Source organism: Peromyscus californicus, unplaced genomic scaffold, assembly GCF_007827085.1.
Source record: "Peromyscus californicus insignis strain IS unplaced genomic scaffold, ASM782708v3 Scaffold_3__1_contigs__length_106647218, whole genome shotgun sequence".
Lineage (NCBI taxonomy): Eukaryota > Metazoa > Chordata > Mammalia > Rodentia > Cricetidae > Peromyscus > Peromyscus californicus.
In genome coordinates this window covers 1,434,559-1,455,633 of record NW_026294551.1, presented here as the reverse complement: position 1 = coordinate 1,455,633, position 21,075 = coordinate 1,434,559, and the positions used below count along the sequence as shown (strand labels likewise).

Sequence of the window (21,075 nt, the reverse complement as noted above, 5' to 3'; positions counted from 1 at the left end):
CCGCAATGCCTCATGGGAGTTGTAGTTCCTATCTTCCATCCCGGAGCTCCACGCTCTTCCTGGATACTGAGGCGCGCGGCACGGCGTCCAGAGCAGAGCATCAGCGACCCGAGGCCACGTCGCGAGGGCGGGCTAGGGGCCGTAGGGCCAGACCAGGGTATGTGCAACGCGCCTACCTGCTCTCCTAGGCCAGTGCTCTGCGCTCCAGCTGTCCCTATCACCAAACCCCTTCCTCGAGCGGTTCTGACCTCCTTTCCATTTCCAATTTCTAGGCCTCCCCTTATAGGGCCAGCTCAGCTCAACGCCCCCGTGTACACTCTCTAGGAAAAGGGGCTCCCAGCCATCGGCCTAGCAAGCTTACATGCAGCCTGTTTTTAGGGGCATGCTTGCAAGGCCCTGTCAGCATTCGGAGACATGGAGGAGTTCCGGCGCTCCTACAGCCGCCTGTGCAAGGAGAGTGGGGCTGAGCCCCAGGAGGCTGTCCTGCAGCAGCTGCACCAACTTCCGCGGGGCCGACTGGACCTGGCTACTCAGAGCCTGACGGTGGACACCTGCAGGGCCCTTGGCAAGCTGCTGCATGATGAGACGATGTTGAAGGAGCTTGTCCTCAGCGACTGCATGCTGAGTGAGGAAGGTGAGGCCGCTGGCCTCGGAACAGCGCCTGAAACTTCTGAGTGGGGTTCAAGCCCTCTGCCTCCTGGCTGGCCTAAGGGCGGGTGTCCAGATTATGTTTGGCCTGGGTAGCTGTAAGCAGGGAAGTCAGTGCGTTCCAAAACCTGGGAGTAGAGGTCAATGTCACGGTAATAGAGAAGCCTTAATGTCCCTGGCTTTCACAGTTCCCCATGCTGACTGACTCAAGAAAGATTAGGCAGACTCACATGTTTCTAACACGACCTTACAGCAATGGGGAAACTCATTCCTTGAGTGAAGCCAAAACAATGGCACCAGTAGGACAGGCGTCCCTCTTCTCCAACTACCTTTACACAGGGTCCACACTGCTGTTCCGAGGGCTGTGTGCCAACACCACTGTGCAGCGTCTGGATCTAAAGGTGAGCAGGCCTCTACCCTCGGCAGTGGAAAGAGACAGACCCGGGGACCTGGGGTCTTGATAGTGGCTAGAGACTGTAAGAGTTCCCAATACCCAGCGTCTTAGGACTGCTCTCTGAGGATCCCATGGGTATTGGGAGTGTGGTTTTGAGCATGCTCTACATGCCCGACTCAACAGTGTTCATATAAACTCCAAGGGACTGAGCACTGTGGTACTGCTACTGTCAGGAAAACTAGGATCTGGCAGCCATGCCTTCGCCCAGGCTGTCTCCTAGCCTTTTTTACTGCCTGATTCTGTGAGGCAGAGATGTAGTATTTGGAGCCAAGGTAACAAGAATGACTGGCCAGGGTGTTCCTTTTCTAGGGCAACAACCTCCGAGCTACAGGAGCCGAGGCTCTGGGAAAGCTCCTTCGACAGAACAAGTCCATTCAGAGGTAGGACTACATCCAGGCCTCACCTGTTCCTCTCTGCGGCTTAGGGTTGGCCCAGAGGATACAATCCTGCAACCAGCTCACTTTCCACCACTTCTCCCTGTTCCTCACCCACTGGTGGAGAGCCCTGGACCCAAGTGTTCTGTTGAGCCAAGAACCTGTGTCCATTCTTCCTGTAGTCTCACGCTGGAGTGGAACAACCTTGGCATGTGGGAAGACACCTTTGCCACCTTCTGTGGGGGTGTAGCAGCCAATAGCACCCTGCGGCAGCTGGATCTCCGAAACAACCAGATCAGTCACAAGGGAGCAGAGGAACTGGCCCTGGCCCTCAAGGGCAACACCACCCTCCAGCAGCTGGGTGAGGTCTCCTGAATTCTGCTGTGCCCCCATGAGACCTGGGTACATTGGGCTGTATTAAATTGCACCCTTTCCCTCTGCTGCTGGAGAGGTTGGCCTGGGCTCCTGGCTATATTGACAGCCACAGGCAGTAAAGCATCAAAAGAAGCATCCTGGGCTGGGCCAGTACCTCCCATGCAACCCAGTGACAATAGGTTTCCTTCCAGATCTGCGCTGGAATAACATTGGCCTCCTGGGGGGCCGGGCCCTGGTGAACTGTCTCCCCAGCAACAGAACCCTGTGGAGGCTGGACTTGGCTGGGAACAACATCCCTGGCGATGTCCTGAGAGCTGTGGGTATGGACGCTCAGGGCTGCTACCTTCTTAGAAGTTGGAGTAAGGCATGAAGCCCTTTAACAGAAGCCCATCCACCATAGAAGGGTGTGGCTCAGGGCTCAAGACATGGGGGCTCCGGATATGAGTAGCTAGCCTCAGTCAAGGGGGAAGCAGCTTACACCAGGCTTCTCTCAGATGCTCACACGTCTCAGCACCTGTGTAGTCAGGGGGTGCTGGTTTCACAGGCAAGAAGCTGAAGCCTGTGGCTTGAAGCCTTTGCTCTGAGAGCCATCGATGGCCTGCACCTCAGCTAGGGAGGCTTCCTGGCATCTTCCCCCAGCTACCTGAGTCTGTGTCTGTGCTGTGTGCACAGTGAATTGAGTGGGGGTGCCAGGCTTGTGCTGACTTATGTCAGAACTCACCCTCATCTGCCTATGAACCCTGAGTCCTTACAGATGATACCTTAGCCTCAGGCTCAGTAGTTTTCACATGGTATCACCCACCAAAGTCTGAACTGTCCGCACTGGAGTCCTGGACCCCGACTTTGCCACATTCCCTGCCACAGCATCATCACCTGCTGGCTGTACCTGACTCTTCTGCCATCCCCGGTGCCTTCTTGTTCCCGGCCCTGTATCTGTGTGGGCATAGGCCTTATAATTGCTTTATGTTTGATCTTTGTGTGTGTGAAAGACAGTCTTGCTATGTAGCCCAGGCTGGCTTTGACCTCATAATCCCCCTGCCTCAGGTGCCCAAGTTCAGGGATCACTGAAATGCAGTACCACATCTGGCTTATATGCTGTCAGTCTTTTGAGAAGATAGCACCCATCTCTTAAAGTCATATACCCCTTGACCTTTGTTGGGGAAGCCAGATACTCCAGGAAGCACCCACCTTTGGGGGTAGTACAGCAGCTTCCCTATATGTACAAGAGACCTCCTGTCTCAAGGTCCTATATCACCCAGTCCTGTCCTCCACTGAAATGCTTCACCCGGGTGCACTGGATGGGGATGTCTTATTTGTTGTGGAGATATTGCCTTGCGTAGGGTGGGCTCTCAGATGACCAACCCCAGACACAGGCAGCACAGGACTGGGTTAGCCATTGCCCTAACGTTGAGCCCAGGATAACATGGCTCTTTCCGACAGAACAAGCCATGGACCACAACCAGGACCGGCTCACTGCCTTTCGGGAGAACCAAGCCCGCACCAACATCCTTAACAAGGAGGTTCAGCACCTCCAGGAAGAGAAGTCCAAGCAGGTGAGCATAGTGCCCTCACTAGCCGTGGGCTGCTCCCAGCTCAGCCTGGGCATCTGCCTCCTTCCTTGTCCTTTCCATCCTCCTTCCCTCCAGGCCTCTAAACCAGGGCTAAGGTGGCCTCCTGGTCCCACTTCCTGTATGCCGACTTCACCTCAGAGCTGAGAGCAAACGGAGTCCTAGCCGCCAGGCCTCCCCCTGTCAGCCCACCTCCTTTTGAAAGAGACAGTGGGGTTAAGATGTCCTTCCAGGGTAGGCTCTGCTTCTAACGGTGTTTTGACTGACTTTGTCTCCAGTTTCTGGATTTGATGGAGACGATTGATAAGCAACGAGAAGAGATGGCCAGAAACAGCAGGTGAGTGAGCCCTTCTGATCTGAGTATGACCTAACCTGAGCCCTGTCTGCTACAAGGCTGAAAACAAGGTCATTGCTTCCAAGCAAGTGGGCTGGCAGTTAGTGGCAGATGTGGACTGCTTAGCTCTGTGCCCGGTGCACTGGGCACGTTATAGACATGAATGTGCAGAGTTCAACAGCCGCTGCCAGACTGGGAGAAGCCAGGGGCTGTGGGGTTTGGATTTCCCAGAACCACCTCTCTCTCCACAGGGCATCAGCAGTACGAGTTGGGCAGCTTCAGGAAGCCCTCAACGAGAGACAGTCCATCATCAATGCCCTCAAAGCCAAGTAAGGCAGAGGAGAGCAGCCTTCACACACCTTAGAGACTTACAGCCGTGCCCACAAGGCAGAGGAGGGGACAGATGCGTCCTGGGGTTTGAGTAGAAGACCTTTGCCAAGCAGGTGACATTCTTGCTGGAGCTGGCCTGGGGCTGGTCTTCCTCTTTGTAGGCTGCAGATGACAGAGGCTGCTCTGGCTCTGTCAGAGCAGAAGGCCCAGGACCTGGGGGAGCTGCTGACCACAGCGGAACAGGAACGGCAGAGCCTGTCACAGAGACAGGAGAAGGAGCGCAAGCTGGAGCAGCAGGTAGGAGCTGGGCTGTGTGGCCTAGGAGGCAGATGGAAGTGCATGGTAACAGCCCAATAGGAAGCATCTGTCACCCTGCCCTTCTCACCCAGGAAGCCGCGGATCGGGAGTCTAAGCTCCTCAGGGACCTGTCTGCCGCCAATGAAAAGAACCTGCTGCTCAGAAGCCAGGTATGAGGGGTGTGGCCAAAGGGGGATAGAGCCAGCCCCCTCAAGAGCCCAGGGTAGTGTAGCAGGGCTGGGTGAAGCTCCCTCTAGTGTTGCCTGCTTCCCAGGTGGATGAGTTGGAGCGGAAGGTAAAGTCTCAGCAGGAGCAGTTGTTTCTGACCAGGCAGGAGCTGACTAACTCATCAGCTGAGTTGAAGATCCGTGCTATTCAGGCTGAGGGTAGGCATGGACGGGCTTGGCACTAAGGGCACATGGAGCTCCAGGGACACACCTCCAGAAAAGACTCACCATACTCTTCCCTATTGGGCCTCCAGAGCGCTTGGATGTGGAGAAGAGGAGGGCCAAACAGAACATGGAAGACTTGGAAAAGCTGCACTCCAAGGAGGTGCTGTCTTATGGATGGATACCCCTGGCTCTCCTGCCTCCACTTGGGGCCTGCAGATCAGCCCTGTGTGGTGCAATATTCCCAGTGCATGCCCCTGGTCAGTGAACCTTGAGTTGATAATGCCAGAGTTGCAGGCAACAGTATCCATAGTTCAGGCAGCTGTGGACTTCCTTGCTGTGTGTTCTCCTGACCACAGCCTCTGTCCTTGGTGGCTACCAGGACACTCCAGTCAGGCCTTTGCCAAATGATACCTGCTTTCCAGGGTAGGGATTCCCTGGGGTGAGGGCTAGGGAAGCCCGTGTTTGCTGGCCCTGACACCCCTCATTTGGACAGGTGGATCACATGACCCGTCACCTGGAGGAGAGTGAGAGGGCCATGCAGGAGAGGATACAGAGACTAGAGGCTCTGCGGCTGTCCCTGGAAGAGGTGAGACCATATGGGCCCTGGGTTGAGTGTAGGGTGACATTTGACCTCAGGACCCTGGGGCACCCCTAAGTTTCAGCCTCATTAGGTCTCACTAGGACCCACCCATCCCTGAAAGGTCAGAGACGAGAAATGACATTTAGGCCTCTTTGGCAGTAAAAGCCCTGCCCAGTGAGCAAGGAACAGCTGTGTGGTTCTGAGGATAGTTATGGAAAAGTTTTCCCAGCCTGGCTGCTCAGTGGCCTGGAAGGAGCCCTGGGGTCAAGGGGGCAGCGTGTTCTCAAGGTGGACTAGTAGTAGCTATCTGCCGTGCAGGAGCTGAGCCGCATGAAGGCAGCGGTGCTCAGTGAGCGTGGCCAAGCTGAGGAGGAGCTCATCAAAGCCAGGAACCAGGCTCGCTTGGAGGAGGTGAGCTTTGGCCACAAGTATGGAAGGGCCAATTGTAGCACCTTGCAAAGGAGTCTGGTTGAAGTGGGCAAGACCAGGGCTGTGGGCCTCAGGACTGGAGCTCAGAGATCCCAGTGGCCAGCAGGGCTGTGGTGCTTCTTGTACTGCATGGGTGAGAGGAAGGCTAGAAATGATAGAGTTGGCTTGAGATGCAGGAGGAGAGCCCAGCAAGAGATGCTTCTGGATTCAGGACAAGTTTAGTGACTGATAACTTGTGTGACACCATGAAGTCCTCTCCTTGGTCCTTGCAGAGGGGTGGAGGTTAGTCCACTTGCAGACTGTCTGTCCCTCCAGTTTTGGGCTCAGACTGGGAGCCCTTGGTGGGCAGCAGCCATTTCCCTGCCCACAGCAACACCGCCTTGCTCATCTGGAGGAGAAGATTCGGCTGCTGGCACAGGCAAGGGATGAGGCTCAGGCTACTTGCCTGCAGCAGAAGCAGATGGTGGCTGAGTCCCAGACACGGGCCAGCCAGCTGAACTTGCAAATGGAGGGGCAGCAGCGGCGCCTGGAAGAACTGCACCAGGTAACATGGTTTCAAGGAGCACACGCTCTAGGGTTCATTTCCAGGCCGCGGTCTCACCTTCCTCAACCCCATCCCAGGAGCTGAGCAACAAGGACCAGGAAAAAGTGGCTGAGGTGGCCAGGGTGAGAGTGGAGCTGCAGGAACAGATGGGCCGTATGCAGGCTGACCTGGTGGCCCAGGAGGTGCTGAGGGAGAAGGTGGCAGCCCTGGAGCGTCAGCTGAAAGGTTACCACATGTCACCTGGACAGCTGAGCTTGGCCCGGGATGGGGTGGGGATCTCCCCTAGAGATGCACCCCTTCCTTCCCGTACCCCCAGACAGGGTTTCTCTGTAACCCTGGCTGACCTGGAACTCACTCTGTGGACCAGACTGGCCTTCAAACTCAGAGATTCGCCTACCTCTGCCTCCCGAGTGCTGGGATTAAAGGCGTGGGACACAGGCACCCACCCGCTCCTTACTGAGCCCCTCACTTGCAGTGATCGGGAGTGAACACCGGGAGGCGCTGCTGGACAGAGAGAGTGAGAATGCGTCTCTCCGTGAAAAGCTGAGGCTCAAAGAGGCAGAGATCTCACGCATCCGCGATGAAGAGGCCCAGAGGGCAAGCTTCCTGCAAAATGCTGTCCTGGCTTACGTGCAGGGGTCTCCTCTGAGAGCCTTGAGTCCCCCTAAATGAAGGGAAGCAGGGAGACCTGGAGCACCCTGCAAGTGCAGAAATGCTGCATCCCATTCTCAAAAACAGGCCCGGGGTTCAAAAGCGTTAGCTGCAGTGGTCAGGGTGGGGTTCTGCCAACACTGGTGCTCACCGGCACACTTGACCATCCAAGGTGGTTCACCCGCAGCTCACCACTAGCCTAGGCAAGACACAGTGCACAGGAATGCTCTCAGATGACCCAGTCCCAGAAACACAAACCCCGAACAGTAAGTACTGCGGTAGGAGGGAACAGATGCCCCAATGGCAGAATGGAAATACAAGACTTTTGTACTTGGTGATACATGCTTGTCCAGTTTCCTTTCTCCTGCACCCGCTGCCCCAGCCGCGTTAATGAACCTTCCTGGGTGGTACTGGGTTGCTCCGATTGCTACCAGGCAGCTAGAAAGGCCACCTCGGTACTGGGTCTGTAGACACGAGGGTTTCTCAGCTTCAGGGTGGGCTGGTGTCCCTGGGAAACATCGGGCTCGGCCGCCCTGCGCATCCATTTCGCTGGCATCACCAATCTGAGCTGTGCTGCACCACATCCTTGTTCCTGGGTGTGGACCCTCAGTGTAAGCCTTCGGGGTTCAAGGACTGGCTAGGACTCCGCCCCCACCGCAGCTCGCCCCTTGCCCCGCCCCGCCTGCGCACACTCGGCTGTCTTCGCACCCGGCGCTCGGCGGCGTTCGGCTGTCTCCGGCCGCTCGCTCGGCGTTCGGGTCCGCGGCCGCTGCGGCGCCGGGCATTTCTCCGCAGCTCGGCTCGCGGCCGCGCCCGCCGCCGCCCGGCCCCGCGCCCATGCAGGCCATCAAGTGTGTGGTGGTCGGCGATGGGTGAGTTCGCTGTCCCGAGCCGCAGGGGCGGAGGGGCTGGTAGGCGGCTACGGGGTGAGGTGGGGCGGGGCGGGGCAGACAGACTCGAGGTCCTGGCGAGGTGGCTCCGCCGCGCCCCCACCATAGCCTGGCCGCGTGCGTCCAGGGACCGATGGGGTGGGGTCAAGCTCAAGCTGTACACCTTCCTCTAGCCCGGGCACACCTGATGCTGCCCGGCCTGCGCCCCGGTGCTCACAGTGGGTGGGGCCGGGCTTCACCTGCGCTGATTCCTGGGTGGCTCCACCCTCGCGCCCGCTACCCAAGGTGCTGGGAGCTCTGACGCCCCTGTGCGTTGTGGCGCGCCCTATCCAGGATTGTGAGCCCTTGCAGCCGCGCCCACTACTGTGCTCTCTTGGAGGCCAGCCTGCTCTGGTCAGTCTCTATCAGTCTCAGGTGGCTGCAGATCTGCTAGGCTATGACCTACCCACCCCACCCCAGTCACCCAAACTAACCTCTTGCTCTGCGGGAGCTGTCTGCCCTTGCGGGGAGGAAAGGGGCGGAGGCTCGGCCCTGGAGCCACGTGGGCTGAACCTCTTTCCACAGTGCCGTGGGGAAGACTTGCTTGCTGATCAGCTACACGACCAACGCCTTCCCGGGAGAGTATATCCCTACAGTGTGAGTGCATGGGGGTGGGAGGTAGCTGGAGCTGGCCACTAGAGGCCAGTCACACATGTATGGGACCTCCCCTAGGCTCCAGGTCTTCATTCCAGTGACCCTGGTTCTGGGTTTCCATGGTGAGGCTGAGGCGCTGGCCAGAGTTTGGGTTGTGTGGGCTTCAGAACTCAAACCTGCTGACTGGGCTCCAGTAACCTGGCATCACTGCCCAGCCTAGCCTTTCCACTTTGCAGTTTCGACAACTACTCAGCCAACGTGATGGTGGATGGGAAGCCGGTCAACCTGGGGCTGTGGGACACTGCTGGCCAGGAAGACTACGATAGACTTCGGCCCCTCTCCTATCCTCAAACCGTAGGTGGCAGGAGGGCCAACTCTAGGAGTTGGGTGGTTCCTGTATGGGGAGGAGACACAGACTGCTTGGACACCCTTTGGTCAGTTCTGTCTGTCTCTCCCCCTGAAGGATGTCTTTCTGATCTGCTTCTCCCTGGTGAGCCCGGCCTCCTTTGAGAACGTCCGAGCCAAGGTAGGGTGGGCCTGGGGGTCCTAGCAGAAGGCACACCCCTTCAGGGGTCTCTGCTTAGTGATCTTTTCTGCTGAGGGAGGTACTGAAGGTGTTAGTGGGCACAGCTTACAACTGGCCATGGGCCCTGACTGAGAGAGAAGCTGTGGGCAGTCTCAGGCCTTCCTGGATGGGTATCTTTGTTCACTGCCAAGCCCAACAAAAAGAGCCTCAGGAGCTGGGGCCCACTTTGGGCAGATTAGGGGCCCTGCCCCTAGGCATAAGGGTCTCTGAAGCCTGTGGGGTCAGGACCTCTGTTCCCACAGTGGTACCCAGAGGTGCGGCACCACTGCCCCCACACACCCATCCTTCTGGTGGGCACCAAGCTGGACCTCCGTGATGACAAGGACACCATTGAACGGCTGCGGGACAAGAAGCTGGCACCCATCACCTACCCACAAGGCCTGGCCATGGCCCGTGAGATCGGTGAGTAAGCATGGGGCACAGGTTGGGGGTGTGCTTTGAAGAGGTTACCTTGCCTATGCTGCTCCCCCATCTACAGCTACCCCCTCTGCTGTTCCCTTTCTTGCTATCTGTCTTTCTTCCAATGTTCCTAGGTTCTGTCAAGTACCTGGAGTGCTCAGCCCTGACCCAGAGAGGTCTGAAGACAGTGTTTGATGAGGCCATCAGGGCAGTGCTCTGCCCACCTCCAGTGAAAAAGCCAGGCAAGAAGTGCACTGTCTTCTAGAGCCCTGCCTGACCAGCCTGGCTGAGGAGCCCTGGCTCAAGTGTGCCCTCGTATTGAGCTGTCTGGTGTCCTAAGTCTGCTGTGGGAAGTGGTGTGGGTGGGGAGGGAAGCATGGAGACAAGGCTGGGGTGATGGGGTCCTGTCCCCTATGCCTCCTTTTTCTGGCATATAGCTCCAGCCTTCCCTGGTCCCTATGGGAGGCCAGCAGGGAGCAGGGTCTCCCTCAGGGCTGCAGGGGTGGGTTCAGGGAAGCCCCAGGATGGGCTTCCCTGGAGGGAAGGGTGGGGGTGGGTTTTGTTCATCGTGTCCCAGGAAAGGGTGGCCCCTTCTTATTTTATACAATAAACATTCACCACCTCCTTTGTCTCACCGTCTTCCCTGCCTTCCACCCTTGGCATTCCCAGCAGGACTACATTCCAAAGGGAGCTCTGAGCTTAACACACCCTAGAGAGGGAGAGGACACCACTCAGGTCAGAGCAGAGGTATTCACACTTAGCTGTATACAGGATGAACTCTGTATGCAAACCTGGGCCCTGGGAGGCCCTGGGCTTCAGTGGCTCTCACTGAGCTAAGGGGAATAGTCTATAAAGACACATGTCTGGCTCGTATGAGATGCTAACAGGTTGCCGAAGTGGAGAGGCGCAGCCCAGGAGGCCCAAAGTTATGGTCCTGAACTCAGACATCATCCCAGAGGCTGAAGGCATTTCCCTGGAGCAGACATGAGACCAGAGGATGCCCTGCAGGGACACATTCTCCTCTCAGTGATGCATGCAAGCAGTTCATGCTGACTCAGAGACCTGGCTGTTTTTTGTTTGTTTGTTTGTTTTTTCAGGAAGTTTGCCAGCCAGTTGTTAAACAGCTCTCATTAATAATTAAATCACGGCCGGGCGGTGGTGGCGCACGCCTTTAATCCCAGCACTCGGGAGGCAGAGCCAGGCGGATCTCTGTGAGTTCGAGGCCAGCCTGGTCTCCAAAGCGAGTTCCAGGAAAGGCGCAAAGCTACACAGAGAAACCCTGTCTCGAAAAACCAAAAAAAAAAAAAAAAAAAAAAAAAAAAAAAAAATAATTAAATCACACAAACTTACAATTAGTTGTGCCGAGAACAAAATTAACAAATTCATTTCATAATTACTAATATATGTTGCTATCCTTTGCACCTCGTTATTGTATGTAAATGGGTTGCTGCCATGGGCCTCCTCACCTCCATGTCCCCCCAACTCCACATCAAATGATATCAAATGGACAGCTTGAAGTCAGCTATAATGCAAGTTCCACACCACGGAATGTGGCAAACTACAGACTAGGACTTGATGTATCAGTAGTCTGGGCCTTTGGAAGTGAGATATTGCAAATTAAATACGCCACGACTCTCGTTATGTTGTAAATAGCACAGAAAGTTGTAGCAATGTTCACATTTTAGAAATCAAGTTGTTCAGCTCATTGGCAGATTAGTAATGTCTGCCGCCTGTCTTTTGGTGTGTACTATTCACTGACTTGTAATCAAGGTCAGTTGGCATTCACATCAGAATCATAGGGAGCTGTTTGTTCAGTGCTTACCAACAATCCACAGCTCCACTCCAGAAACCTCTGGACAGGCTATCTTTAGGCAAACTGACCAAACTCTTGAGGATCCAGCCTTCTGGAAGGTCCAACCTTCCACCCCATGCCAGGGAGCTGACCAGGCCTGAAAGTCTATGTGGGAACCAGGCTATATGTGCTTTGGATCACAGGTGGCACAAAGATCTCTGTCTATCTGAGAGTCAGCACACAGGCTGGACAAAGACGTTTATTGGAGGGATGGAGGGCACAATGTTCGGAGCATAGGCCTGAGCAGAGTGATGGTGGCAGGGCTCAGGTAGCCAGGAAGCCTCCATCCACTGGTAGAGTGGAGCCAGTGGTCATGCTACTTCGGTTGCTCAGCAGGAAGAGGATGGTGTCCACCACATTCTCCACCTCTGTAGGCAGGTGGACGTCAAGAACAAAGATTAAGGAGGCTTCCCTGGTCCTTCAGCCCCAACTGATCCCCAGGCCCAGGCAAGCACTAGATCTGCTGGTACTGCTTCAGTCTGGACTCCCACCTAACTTACCAGCAAACTTGCCAAGTGGGATGCGATCCAGCATAACCTTGGCCTTGTGGGGGTCACTCCAGTTGGTCCGGCCCATGGGTGTCATCACTACGGTGGGGTTTACTGCATTCACACGGATCTGCAAAGAAGCCAGCAAGGTAAGCAACGTGGGAGAGTGCCCTGGCCATAAGGACTGATTGGAGGAGTTGCCCCAGCCCAACACACCTTGTGGGGCCCAAGCTCTAGGGCCATCATCTTGGTCAGCATGTCCAGAGCACCCTTGGTGGAACCTATGAGGAAGGTTGTTGTAGAGGCCAAGAGCTGGCCGGGGAGTGGTAGTGGGGTGGGGATGGGACACAGCTGGAATTACTCACAGTAGACGCTATGGTTGGACAGCGCACGCTGGGACGCCTGACTGGAGACATTGACGATGGCCCCTGGGACTCCCCGAGCTATCATGCCCCTGGCCACAATCTGAAATTTTGAGGGATGTGAAGCAGAACTAGCATTCGCCTTCAGAGTTCCTACTCCAGCGAGCAGGGCAACTCACCTGAGACACCTGGATGACAGCCCGAAGATTCACGTTGAAGGACCTAGTAATGAACGGACAGCCTGGTCAGGGGCAGGACTGCAGCTGCTGCACGGGATGGTTCTCCAACCCCTGCGGGCTTACGTGTCACAGGCCTCCTTGGTGACCTCAAGGAAGGGCTGCAACAGAGCCACAGCAGCATTGTTCACCAGCAGGTCCACCGGTCCCACACTGCTTAGGGCCTGTTCTGTGGCCTCCCAGTCTGCCAGGTCCACACACACAGGCTCCACGCCAGGACACTGTGTATCGGGGCAAAGCAAAGCTATTAATAAGCAACTGTATTCCAAGAATGTGGTGCTGCTGGCCTTGTCTTCCTGAGGAAAGGTCTGGGAGAGTTGGACCTGGAAGGGGACTTTCAACTGGAAGGGTCAGGGGTTCCTGGTGCAGCAGTTAAATTGTGAGGTGGAACCAGAGGCTGAGAGACACAGCCCCGCCTCTGGGCACTCCACTTCCTCTCCGCCCAGCATTCTTGGACCTAGGATTGCTCTCTCAGCGGACATTTCAGTTTCTTCCAAACTTAGGGAGCCAGGATGGCTTGGTGGACCCCCGACCATATGCGCAGGCCCCGGAACTAGGAAGGAGTGCAGAGGCTTCCCACCCCAACACCCAACGCCAGAGACGCGGCGGGCCTACAGTGAGAAGCTTGCTGTGGGTGAAGGGCGTCAAGGGGTGCAGTGTCTCGCTTAGAGACCGTCTCCTCGCCTCTGGACACAGTGCCTACCTCGCCAACCAAGCTGTCAAGGTCCGCCCGTGTCCGGCTCACGGCCACAACATGTGCACCAGCCGCCTGCAGCGCCAGCACAGTGCTGCGCCCGATACCTGAGGCGAGCGAGGATTAGTGCGGGTACTCCCTTTCAAACCAGCCCGACTCCGCCAGCGCCCCTCTCCTGCCGCCTCACCTTTGCCCGCGCCGGTCACCAGCGCCCGCCGACCTGCAAGCCCCAGGTCCATGGTCGCCCAGCCAGATCCTGCGGGAGGCAAGATGGACTTGGAGTTCCGGAATCGTGGGCGGGGCGAGGAGAGCCAATCGCGTGGGCTGCGTCTTGAAAAGGGCGAGGATATTAAAATAATAGTTCTTTCTGTCGTGTTGATTGGCTGAACTGCAGTGGGCGTGACCGAGGGACGCCGCTGCTCAAACTGCACCAGACTGATCCAACTACAGAGCGTGGAATCCGCTTAACGAGCTGTGGTCTGCATGGTTTTCACTGCCAAGAAAATTTCCATGAGAACCAGATATAGCAACTTTGCCAGGCGTTTTACGGATATTCGTGATCCCGAGAGCCATGTCCAAAAACGTTTTATGTGTTCTTTCCCCAGGCTTGGGAGTGGGTCACAACAGCTCACATGTAATACTCACAGAAAACAAAACAAAACAAAACAAAAACAAAAACAAAACCAAAAACTGGACATCCAGATAAGTCCGAGGAAGACACTGTTACCAATAAAGCCCCAAGTTAGCATCAAGGGGAGCTGAAGCCCAAGGTCACCTCACCCAGCTTGCATCAGGTCACTAGCCCTTTATAGAAAGTGGGCGGGAAAAGAGGATTGGGTTCAGGGATGTACATGAGGACTGGCAGACAAACATTACTTTCCAAGTCAGTTACAGATTAATGAATGTCTAAGTGTGCACTGCGTCTCCTATAAAAATATTTTGTTGTTCGGGTCACGGTACAGAAGACTACCGTTGCTGCTCTCAGAACCTGCTGGCCAGGAGCAGGGATCTGGTGACATGGCCCTGCGTCACTTGGGGCTTTGGCCCCAAAGAGGTGCATGCATGGGCTGACTCAGATTTGAAAATCAGCTGCAGGGGGCTCAATGGTTAAGACTACTGGATGCTCTTCCAAAGAACTCGAGTTTGATTCCCAGCACCCACATGACCGCTCACAAACATCTGTTTTAGAGGAACCCATGCCCTCTTCTGGCCTCTATGGGCACCAGGCATGCATGTGGTACACAGACATACATGCAGGCAAAACCCATACACATAAAATAATAACTTTTTTTTTTAATTTAAAGGAAAGAAAAGCAGCTGAAAGGTACATAGTCAAGTGCCCACCTCCACAATCTTTGACCTGCTCACCACCACTGTAAGACTGTCTGTGAATACTGCCATCTGCTCCTAACCTTGAATTCTGCCTTCTGCCTGACAGAAACCAAGAGAGAGACAGCATCGAGCCTGCCCAACCCCTAGACACAGCTGCTTAGAGTTCATTAGTGGTTTCGGTTTTCCAGGACATGCACAAATCTCATTCACTGTTCTGTGGTCCTGGGTGGACATGGCTGCAGCTCAGGCCTTGCTCTCCGGAGAGAGGCACTCTCAGAACCTGTGTCCTGTTCTCTTTAGAAGGTCTTACCTGAGCCCATCCTCCTCTGCCCTGCCGCTTGCCCTGAGTTAGACCCTGTATCAGTTCAAATGGTTGGCCCCTTCAAGCCCAACAGTCTACCAGATGCCAAGGGCCAATGCAAGCAAACACGAGAGAACCTGCCAGGGCCCTTGAGACACCTTGAGCAGCCCTGAGCAGCCCTTGCAGGGCTCTTGTGCTAGTTCTGGCTAGGGTGATAGACCAGCTAGCTAACTGTGAGGGCTTCCATTGAGCAGCCCTGTCAGCATGCTCTTAAGTATGGAGCAGGCCCTGGAAGTGGGTTCCAGAGAAGACTGAGAGATTCCAGTTCCTGCCCAATGGCTCCTCTCCTTCTCACAAAGAGTACACAGGTTTAGGAGTGACCTGGTCTAGGACATCTCCCCTTTCCTGCTTCCCTTCCCTTCCCTTCCCCTGATTGCTGAGCTGGGGTCCGAACACAAGAGGCACCAGACTCGGTAATGGAGAGGAGAGGAACCTAGGAGAAGGCACAGGACAACACAGCCCTTTTTTTTCAGAAGACCCATCCTTTGGTCGCATTGGTCACAAAGCACAGTAGGTTTTGGAAGATGCCATGCTTTGAGGTGAAACGCCTGCAGCAGGACCTGGGCCAGCATCCAGCCTTGCAGTGCGTCACCCCCAAGGAGTCTTGCGCAATGGTTCGGGAACACGGCGGCCCATTTATTTAGGAAAATGAGACCAGCAAAGCAGATAAGGAGGACAAGGACCCCAAGGTCCAGAGCAGGGAGTGGTCGTGGGATCAGACAACAACACTGGGGGCTGGGAGCTGGGTTGAGGGCAGGGCTGCGGCATAGGGACCAGGCTGTGAGATCGGTAGAAGCTTTGTCTCCAGGGTGGAGCCAGGGAAGCCACTCTGAGGTGAACCACATCTGGGCATCTAGGAGGCCAGGTAACCAGCGTCCACCAGGATGCCAGAGCCACTGGTAGAGGCACTGCTGTCGCTGAGCAGGAAGAGGATACTGTTGACAACGTCCTCCACCTCTGCAGGAGAGCAGAGCAGTCAGGGCTTCTGCTTGCCCAGCTGCTGGGAGCCAACACTGATTCCCTCTCCCACATCCCCAGCTGACCTGCGAACTTCCTCAGTGGGTGGCGCTCCTTGAGCTTCCTGGCAAACTCAGCATCTGCAGAGACTTTCTTGCCCATATCAGTCAGCACCACAGTAGGGTTTACAGAGTTTACCCGGATCTGGGGCCAGAAGCCACAGCTGGTGGTACAGCCAGTGAACTAGCCCTAGCCACTCAGCTCAGGACTTGCCCCAGGTCAAGCCTGATGAGCTTGCTTGCTCTGTCCAGCTGAACACTGGCCCCACTGCTCAGAGCATCCCCAAGCCTCACCCCACCCTCAGCCTCAACCCCCAGCCCTGCCCCAGGTGCCCATCATCTGTCCCTCAGGTGTGAACCCATGCCCCTGTGCCTACCTTGTGTGGCCCCAGTTCCATGGCCATGGCTTTGGTCAGCATAGTCATTGCGCCCTTGGTGGAGCCTGTGGATGTGTGTGTCTGCTGAGGACAATTTAATTATCCAGTCCTCCTTCTGAGAGACCCACCCAGAACCTACTCCTGGTCCCCCCACAATGGAGGGTGCACTCACAGTAGTTGGTCAGGTCAGGGAAGGTGACATAGGCCACCATGCTGGAGACATTGACAATGGACCCTGCCACTCCACGGTCAATCATGCCCTTGGCTACCATCTGGAAGCCAAGAGTTAGGGATAGCTCACTGTGCCCTATGCCATTCCACGCTCCCCAGGGGTTCATCTCTGGGCCACAGCCCTCCTACCATCTCACCTGGGATACTTGCAACACAGAGCGAAGATTCACATTGAAGGACCTGGCAGGAGAGGAACAATGGCGCCCTGCACTGCCCATCTTCAGCAACCCTCCCCAGCCTGCCCCTCTCCCCAAGTGCCCACCTGTCAAAGGCCTCCTTGGTGGCCTCCAGGAAAGGCTGCATTATAACTACTGCTGCGTTGTTCACCAGCAGGTCCACGGGGCCAATACCGCCCAGGGCCTTCTCTGTGGCCTCCCAGTCACCCAGGTCCACGCACACAGGCTCTATCCCCGGACACTGTGGGAGACATCGGTTGGTGGACTGAGGCATTGTCCCAGCCAGCTTCTGATGTATCCTTGAGGGTGGGGAGCAGGCCCAGGAGAGGCAGGGCTGTGTGCCTCACCTCTTTGGCAAGGCTGACCAGGTCTGTGTTGGTACGTGTCACGGCCACCACTTTGGCTCCTGAGGCATGCAGGGCTTTAACAGTGTCACGCCCAATCCCTACAAAGAGGGAATATGGAGGGATTAGGGCCCTATAGGCCTGGTCACAGAAAGGGTTAAGATCACAGGTGAAAGTAAAGACCCCAGAGGGCAGCTGCCTTCTAATAAGCTCCAGCGAAGGCTGACCCTGGTGCTTTCTGCCCAGTCTGGATCTAGGAGCTATCCTGAAGCCAAACTAAGTTCACCCATCATGGGTATTGTGATGGCCAGGATGGGGTTGTCATTCTGTCTTGGTACGTCTCCAGCCAGGTAACATAAATGGGTCAGTCCTGGTCAGTGCAGGTCAGATTCTGGAGGGCTGAGCTGTGACAAGGGCCCCTATTGCATGTTGCGATGGGCCCCCTTCTTCTCCCCAACCTGCATACACTCACCTTTCCCTGCCCCTGTCACCAGAGCCCTCAGGCCACTGAAATTCAGCTTCATGCTGCCGACACCAGTTTACTCCTGCAGCAAGAGACGGGCTCAGATTTTTATGGCTGGGCTGGCAGGCAGGGCAGAGGTGGAGCTAGGAGCTGACTGGCCTGGCCAGGGTGGCATGACCCACTTCCTCCACAGATAGACCTCTCACTCCCCAAATATGACAGCCAGCTGCTTGTTAGGGTTTGAAGAAGAAATGGGAAACGGTGTACACACATATGCCTGTTAGAGGAACTCACATAGCCATGTACCAGGAAAGTCGGAAGCCTGGGAATGAAATTTGTGTTTTCTTTGGTCTAGTTTAGTCTTGACCCTGATCACATGCAATCCTTTTACCACTGGGCCACACTCCTGATCTAGGAGAATAGAAATTTCGGTTTTCTGATTGCATTTCTTGGACAGAAGCCTTGGTCGGCAACAGTGTTAACGGAAGAGAAGCTGGACTTCCAGTCAGTTGTGGGTACTTCAGCCTGACTGAAGGGCCAGGACAGCTGTGCCCATGGACATATAGTGGCTAACCTCTCAGCGTTGACAGTTCTCAGGAGATAATCCAGCATCTTGGATCAGCTCTGTGTCCATAGGGGACGGCGGCAGGCATCCAGTGAACAAGAGCAGCAAGCTGATCCCTGGACTAGGTCAGACAGCAAGTCTATTCCCACCTAACCCTACCCAGCATTCCTGAAGTCTGTCATCTTTACTTGCTTCTCCCAGGTGACCTCCACCTGCCCCCAGACATTCTGCCCTTGGTGACCACTCTGAGGCACCCTCTACCCTTTGAGGTGGGACTCCTCATCTCAGAGCATATGGGTGGATCCCTAGGAGAAGTTTTGAGAAACAATCAGAAGATTAAATGTCCATCTTAGCCAAGGGCAGTGGTGGTGCACGCTTTTAATCCCAGCACTCTGGAGGCAGAGGCAGGTGTTTGAGGCCAGCCTGGTCTACAGAGTGAGTTCCAGGACAGCTGGCCTACACAAAGAAACTCTGTCTCAAAAAACAAAAACAAAACAAACAAAAATGTGCATCCTAATTCTTCATCTAGGAAATTGTCAAAGGCCGTGCTAAGTCCTTCCTAAGTCTGTGTGACAGGGCTCGTGAAATGAACACTTCTCTCCAGGGGAGTCATGGCAGGGCACAAGGCTGCTGTGCCAAGCAGGAGATTCGAAAGCACAGCTCATCCCAGTGACAGCCCCAAGCAGCAGGCACGTTCAGGCTTCTCACCTGCTGCCTTTTCGAGACAGGGTCTCTCTGTGTAGTTTTGGTGCCTGTCTTGGATTTCGCTCTGTAGACCAGGCTGGCCTCGAACTCACAGAGATACCACCTGGCTCTGTCTCCTGAGTGCTGGGATTAAAGGGGTGCACCACCCCTGCCCAGGTGCCTTTCCCTTCTTGTAACCAGGCTCCACACTGAGACTGAGTGAACCTCAGAAAGACGGCAGATATATTGTAGGTGATGTTCACCACTGGCTAGTCCAGGCCAGATGCCCCCAGGGCTTTCCATTGCCCCACAGGAAAGCTGGGTTTACAGATGCATGTGGGTTCTTGCACAGTAAGTACTCTGCCCAGAGTCTGTTCCTCAGCCTTGCTTTTCCTTTTTGTTTCAGCTAAAATTCTGGAGAAATTTAGGAGAAACCAGCAAGGTCACCAAGCCTTTTGACTTATTCTTTCATTTGGTTTTTTTTCTGAGATAGTGTAGCTTTGGCTGTCCTGAAACTTCCTTTGCTAGACCAGACTGGCCTTGAACTCAGAGATCTGCCCAGTGCTGGGATTAAAGGTATGCACCACCACGCCTGGCTGCTATTGCCGCCACCTCCTTCTAGTCTTCTTTTCCTTTCTTTTTTTCCAAAATATTTTATTACAAAACTAAACTGGTAGTACCTACTTTTCAGGAGTGGCTCTGTGCAGCATTTTTGGGCCTCCTGAAATTCATTTAGCCCCCTTTGAAGATACCTTAAAATTTGTGAGCCTGAATGTGGCCATTACGAGACCATTAGTTATGCTCCTTATGAACTGCCTGTTTTTTCTTTATGGTTCTTAGTTGTTCTTTTGCAGAGCTACCAGCTTAAATCATGCTGGGATCAAGAAAAATGGGCCTTGGCAGTTCGTGTTCCTGGAGTTGTATCCATGCCAGTGGATGCCCACACGCTCCAGAAGAGAATTTGACATCGCTGCTGCCATTGTTGCTGTTATAGCAGTGTTGGCCACTGCTGCTACTGTTTCTGGGATTGCCATATTTCATAATTGGTTACTACAGCTAGCACAGTGGAGACCCTGGCAGCAAAAGTAGCTACCACAGTTAGTTAATCTTTCATTCTATTGGGCATGATAAATTTAATTCAATAGTTATATACAATTCGATTGGCTTTGAAAATTATAAATTTATAAACTCAAGATCCATTTGCCTTTGGGATACCATCTTACAAGGACTCCAATTTGCAGTAAGGCTTGTTAAGGAAGGGAATGGCTCAGTTGCCTTTAGCCTCCTGGCTATGGGTGGGTTAGGACTTCTGTTGGTCTTTTCTGTGTTGAACACACAGATTGCAAGCCCAGTGCCACTTTGAGATCTTTGGCAGCAGTTAATTCTGCAGCTCACACAAGACTGAGCCTGTATGATAATGAGTATTCAGAGAAGGCTAATGCCTGGGGGGGGGGGGGCGCTCACCAACCTAAGACAGAGCGCCTGTGTGGCCTGGGCAGGTGTCTCTATGATGGTTAAGGTGACCTGCTGACGTCCCATGCAACCTAAGTCAGAAGCTCATTTTCTAGTAAAAGGGGGACCTGTAGGGCCCTGACCCCTGTTTTGGATAACTGTTGCCTTGCTTGCTGACCTTGACCTTGATATCCTCCCTATGCTAATTCCCTGCTGGGTTCCACCTTCCTGAATGCTTAAGGGAAGTTCCTTGTCTGTGTATCCTGCATAATGGGCATTAACAGGTTAGATGCAAGATTGTACAACATCGGTAGCGAACTTCTGCCCTCTGGGGTTCTCCCATTGCGCTATAAGCCTGTCTTTAAGACCTTCTCCCTCCTTCAATAAACGACATTCGGCAAAAAATAAAATAAAATAAAATAAAAATGGAAAGAGACAGCAATAGCTGGGGAAATGGAGATGAGCCCACAGTCCAGGTTGCTGTTTCGATTTCAAAAGTCATGGTGGGCAATGCATTCTCTAGGAGGTCTGTGTTTTTTCACTTAAAAAAAAAAATTGGGGGCTGGAGAGATGGCTCAGAGGTTAAGAGCACTGGCTGCTCTTCCAGAGGTCCTGAGTTCAATTCCCAGCAACCACATGGTGGCTCACAACCATCCATAATGAGATCTGGTGCCCTCTTCTGGTGTGCAGTCAGAACACTGTATAGACAATAAATAAATAAAATATTTTAAAAAAAATTGACTTTTTTCTTAAAAAAAAAAATAACATTCATTTATGTTTGAAAAAAAAAAGTAAACGCCGGGCGGTGGTGGCGCACACCTTTAATCCCAGCACTCGGGAGGCAGAGCCAGGCGGATCTCTGTGAGTTCGAGGCCAGCCTGGGCTACAAAGTGAGTTCCAGGAAAGGCGCAAAGCTACACAGAGAAACCCTGTCTCGAAAAACCTAAAAAAAAAAAAA

The 21,075-nt window shown here is 54.4% G+C and overlaps 4 protein-coding genes across 7 annotated transcripts; 2 read left to right on the top strand and 2 right to left on the bottom strand.

Annotated features, from left to right (window-relative positions):
- The first annotated feature begins 25 nt into the window (after nucleotides 1–25).
- On the top strand, nucleotides 26–7,316 carry Lrrc45 (leucine rich repeat containing 45). 2 transcript variants are annotated; one of them, XM_052757147.1, is made up of 18 exons: nucleotides 26–157; nucleotides 379–634; nucleotides 988–1,049; nucleotides 1,412–1,482; nucleotides 1,659–1,837; nucleotides 2,043–2,171; nucleotides 3,292–3,404; nucleotides 3,698–3,756; nucleotides 4,005–4,082; nucleotides 4,245–4,380; nucleotides 4,473–4,550; nucleotides 4,655–4,766; nucleotides 4,862–4,932; nucleotides 5,266–5,358; nucleotides 5,671–5,763; nucleotides 6,152–6,325; nucleotides 6,403–6,550; nucleotides 6,801–7,316. In XM_052757147.1, the coding sequence occupies exons 2-18, from the start codon at nucleotides 415–417 to the stop codon at nucleotides 6,995–6,997; spliced, it is 2,013 nt and encodes a 670-aa protein (XP_052613107.1). In that variant the 5' UTR covers nucleotides 26–157; nucleotides 379–414; the 3' UTR covers nucleotides 6,998–7,316. The 2 variants fall into 2 exon arrangements, with proteins under 2 accessions (XP_052613107.1, XP_052613106.1); XM_052757146.1 differs by having other exon boundaries at nucleotides 273–634.
- Nucleotides 7,317–7,713: 397 nt separating this feature from the next.
- Nucleotides 7,714–10,108, top strand: Rac3 (Rac family small GTPase 3). 2 transcript variants are annotated; one of them, XM_052757153.1, is made up of 6 exons: nucleotides 7,714–7,848; nucleotides 8,431–8,502; nucleotides 8,736–8,853; nucleotides 8,963–9,025; nucleotides 9,328–9,491; nucleotides 9,619–10,108. In XM_052757153.1, exons 1-6 carry the CDS (start codon nucleotides 7,814–7,816, stop codon nucleotides 9,677–9,679), a joined length of 513 nt encoding a protein of 170 aa, XP_052613113.1. In that variant the 5' UTR covers nucleotides 7,714–7,813; the 3' UTR covers nucleotides 9,680–10,108. The 2 variants fall into 2 exon arrangements, with proteins under 2 accessions (XP_052613113.1, XP_052613112.1); XM_052757152.1 differs by having other exon boundaries at nucleotides 7,715–7,848; nucleotides 9,328–9,487.
- Nucleotides 10,109–11,503: 1,395 nt separating this feature from the next.
- LOC128121986 (L-xylulose reductase) lies at nucleotides 11,504–13,435 on the bottom strand. Of its 2 annotated transcripts, none has more exons than XM_052757149.1 (8): nucleotides 13,304–13,435; nucleotides 13,126–13,223; nucleotides 12,489–12,643; nucleotides 12,366–12,408; nucleotides 12,190–12,289; nucleotides 12,041–12,105; nucleotides 11,837–11,954; nucleotides 11,504–11,704 (listed from the first exon to the last, which is right to left on the bottom strand). In XM_052757149.1, the coding sequence occupies exons 1-8, from the start codon at nucleotides 13,353–13,355 to the stop codon at nucleotides 11,601–11,603; spliced, it is 735 nt and encodes a 244-aa protein (XP_052613109.1). In that variant the 5' UTR covers nucleotides 13,356–13,435; the 3' UTR covers nucleotides 11,504–11,600. The 2 variants fall into 2 exon arrangements, with proteins under 2 accessions (XP_052613109.1, XP_052613110.1); XM_052757150.1 differs by having other exon boundaries at nucleotides 12,489–12,523.
- A 2,146-nt stretch (nucleotides 13,436–15,581) lies between these two features.
- Nucleotides 15,582–17,477, bottom strand: LOC128121987 (carbonyl reductase [NADPH] 2). The gene is made up of 8 exons (XM_052757151.1): nucleotides 17,426–17,477; nucleotides 16,957–17,054; nucleotides 16,696–16,850; nucleotides 16,571–16,613; nucleotides 16,375–16,474; nucleotides 16,203–16,267; nucleotides 15,853–15,970; nucleotides 15,582–15,766 (listed from the first exon to the last, which is right to left on the bottom strand). Exons 1-8 carry the CDS (start codon nucleotides 17,475–17,477, stop codon nucleotides 15,663–15,665), a joined length of 735 nt encoding a protein of 244 aa, XP_052613111.1. The 3' UTR covers nucleotides 15,582–15,662.
- Nucleotides 17,478–21,075: the final 3,598 nt, after the last annotated feature.

Excerpts from the sequence above, each read along its gene's own strand:
- LOC128121986 (XM_052757149.1), bottom strand. The coding sequence starts at position 13,355 with ATGGACCTGGGGCTTGCAGGTCGGCGGGCGCTGGTGACCGGCGCGGGC. Across the intron at positions 12,644-13,125 it reads TTGACAGCTTGGTTGGCGAG|TGTCCTGGCGTGGAGCCTGT; the intron begins GTAGGCACTGTG and ends CCCGATACACAG. Across the intron at positions 12,290-12,365 it reads CTGTCATCCAGGTGTCTCAG|ATTGTGGCCAGGGGCATGAT; the intron begins GTGAGTTGCCCT and ends TCAAAATTTCAG.
- Rac3 (XM_052757152.1), top strand. The coding sequence starts at position 7,814 with ATGCAGGCCATCAAGTGTGTGGTGGTCGGCGATGG. Across the intron at positions 7,849-8,430 it reads TGTGTGGTGGTCGGCGATGG|TGCCGTGGGGAAGACTTGCT; the intron begins GTGAGTTCGCTG and ends CTCTTTCCACAG. Across the intron at positions 8,503-8,735 it reads GGAGAGTATATCCCTACAGT|TTTCGACAACTACTCAGCCA; the intron begins GTGAGTGCATGG and ends TCCACTTTGCAG.
- Lrrc45 (XM_052757147.1), top strand. The coding sequence starts at position 415 with ATGGAGGAGTTCCGGCGCTCCTACAGCCGCCTGTGCAAGGAGAGTGGG. Across the intron at positions 4,381-4,472 it reads AGCGCAAGCTGGAGCAGCAG|GAAGCCGCGGATCGGGAGTC; the intron begins GTAGGAGCTGGG and ends CTTCTCACCCAG. Across the intron at positions 6,326-6,402 it reads GCCTGGAAGAACTGCACCAG|GAGCTGAGCAACAAGGACCA; the intron begins GTAACATGGTTT and ends ACCCCATCCCAG.
- LOC128121987 (XM_052757151.1), bottom strand. The coding sequence starts at position 17,477 with ATGAAGCTGAATTTCAGTGGCCTGAGGGCTCTGGTGACAGGGGCAGGG. Across the intron at positions 17,055-17,425 it reads GGTGACAGGGGCAGGGAAAG|GGATTGGGCGTGACACTGTT; the intron begins GTGAGTGTATGC and ends CCCTCTTTGTAG. Across the intron at positions 15,767-15,852 it reads CCCACTGAGGAAGTTCGCAG|AGGTGGAGGACGTTGTCAAC; the intron begins GTCAGCTGGGGA and ends GCTCTCCTGCAG.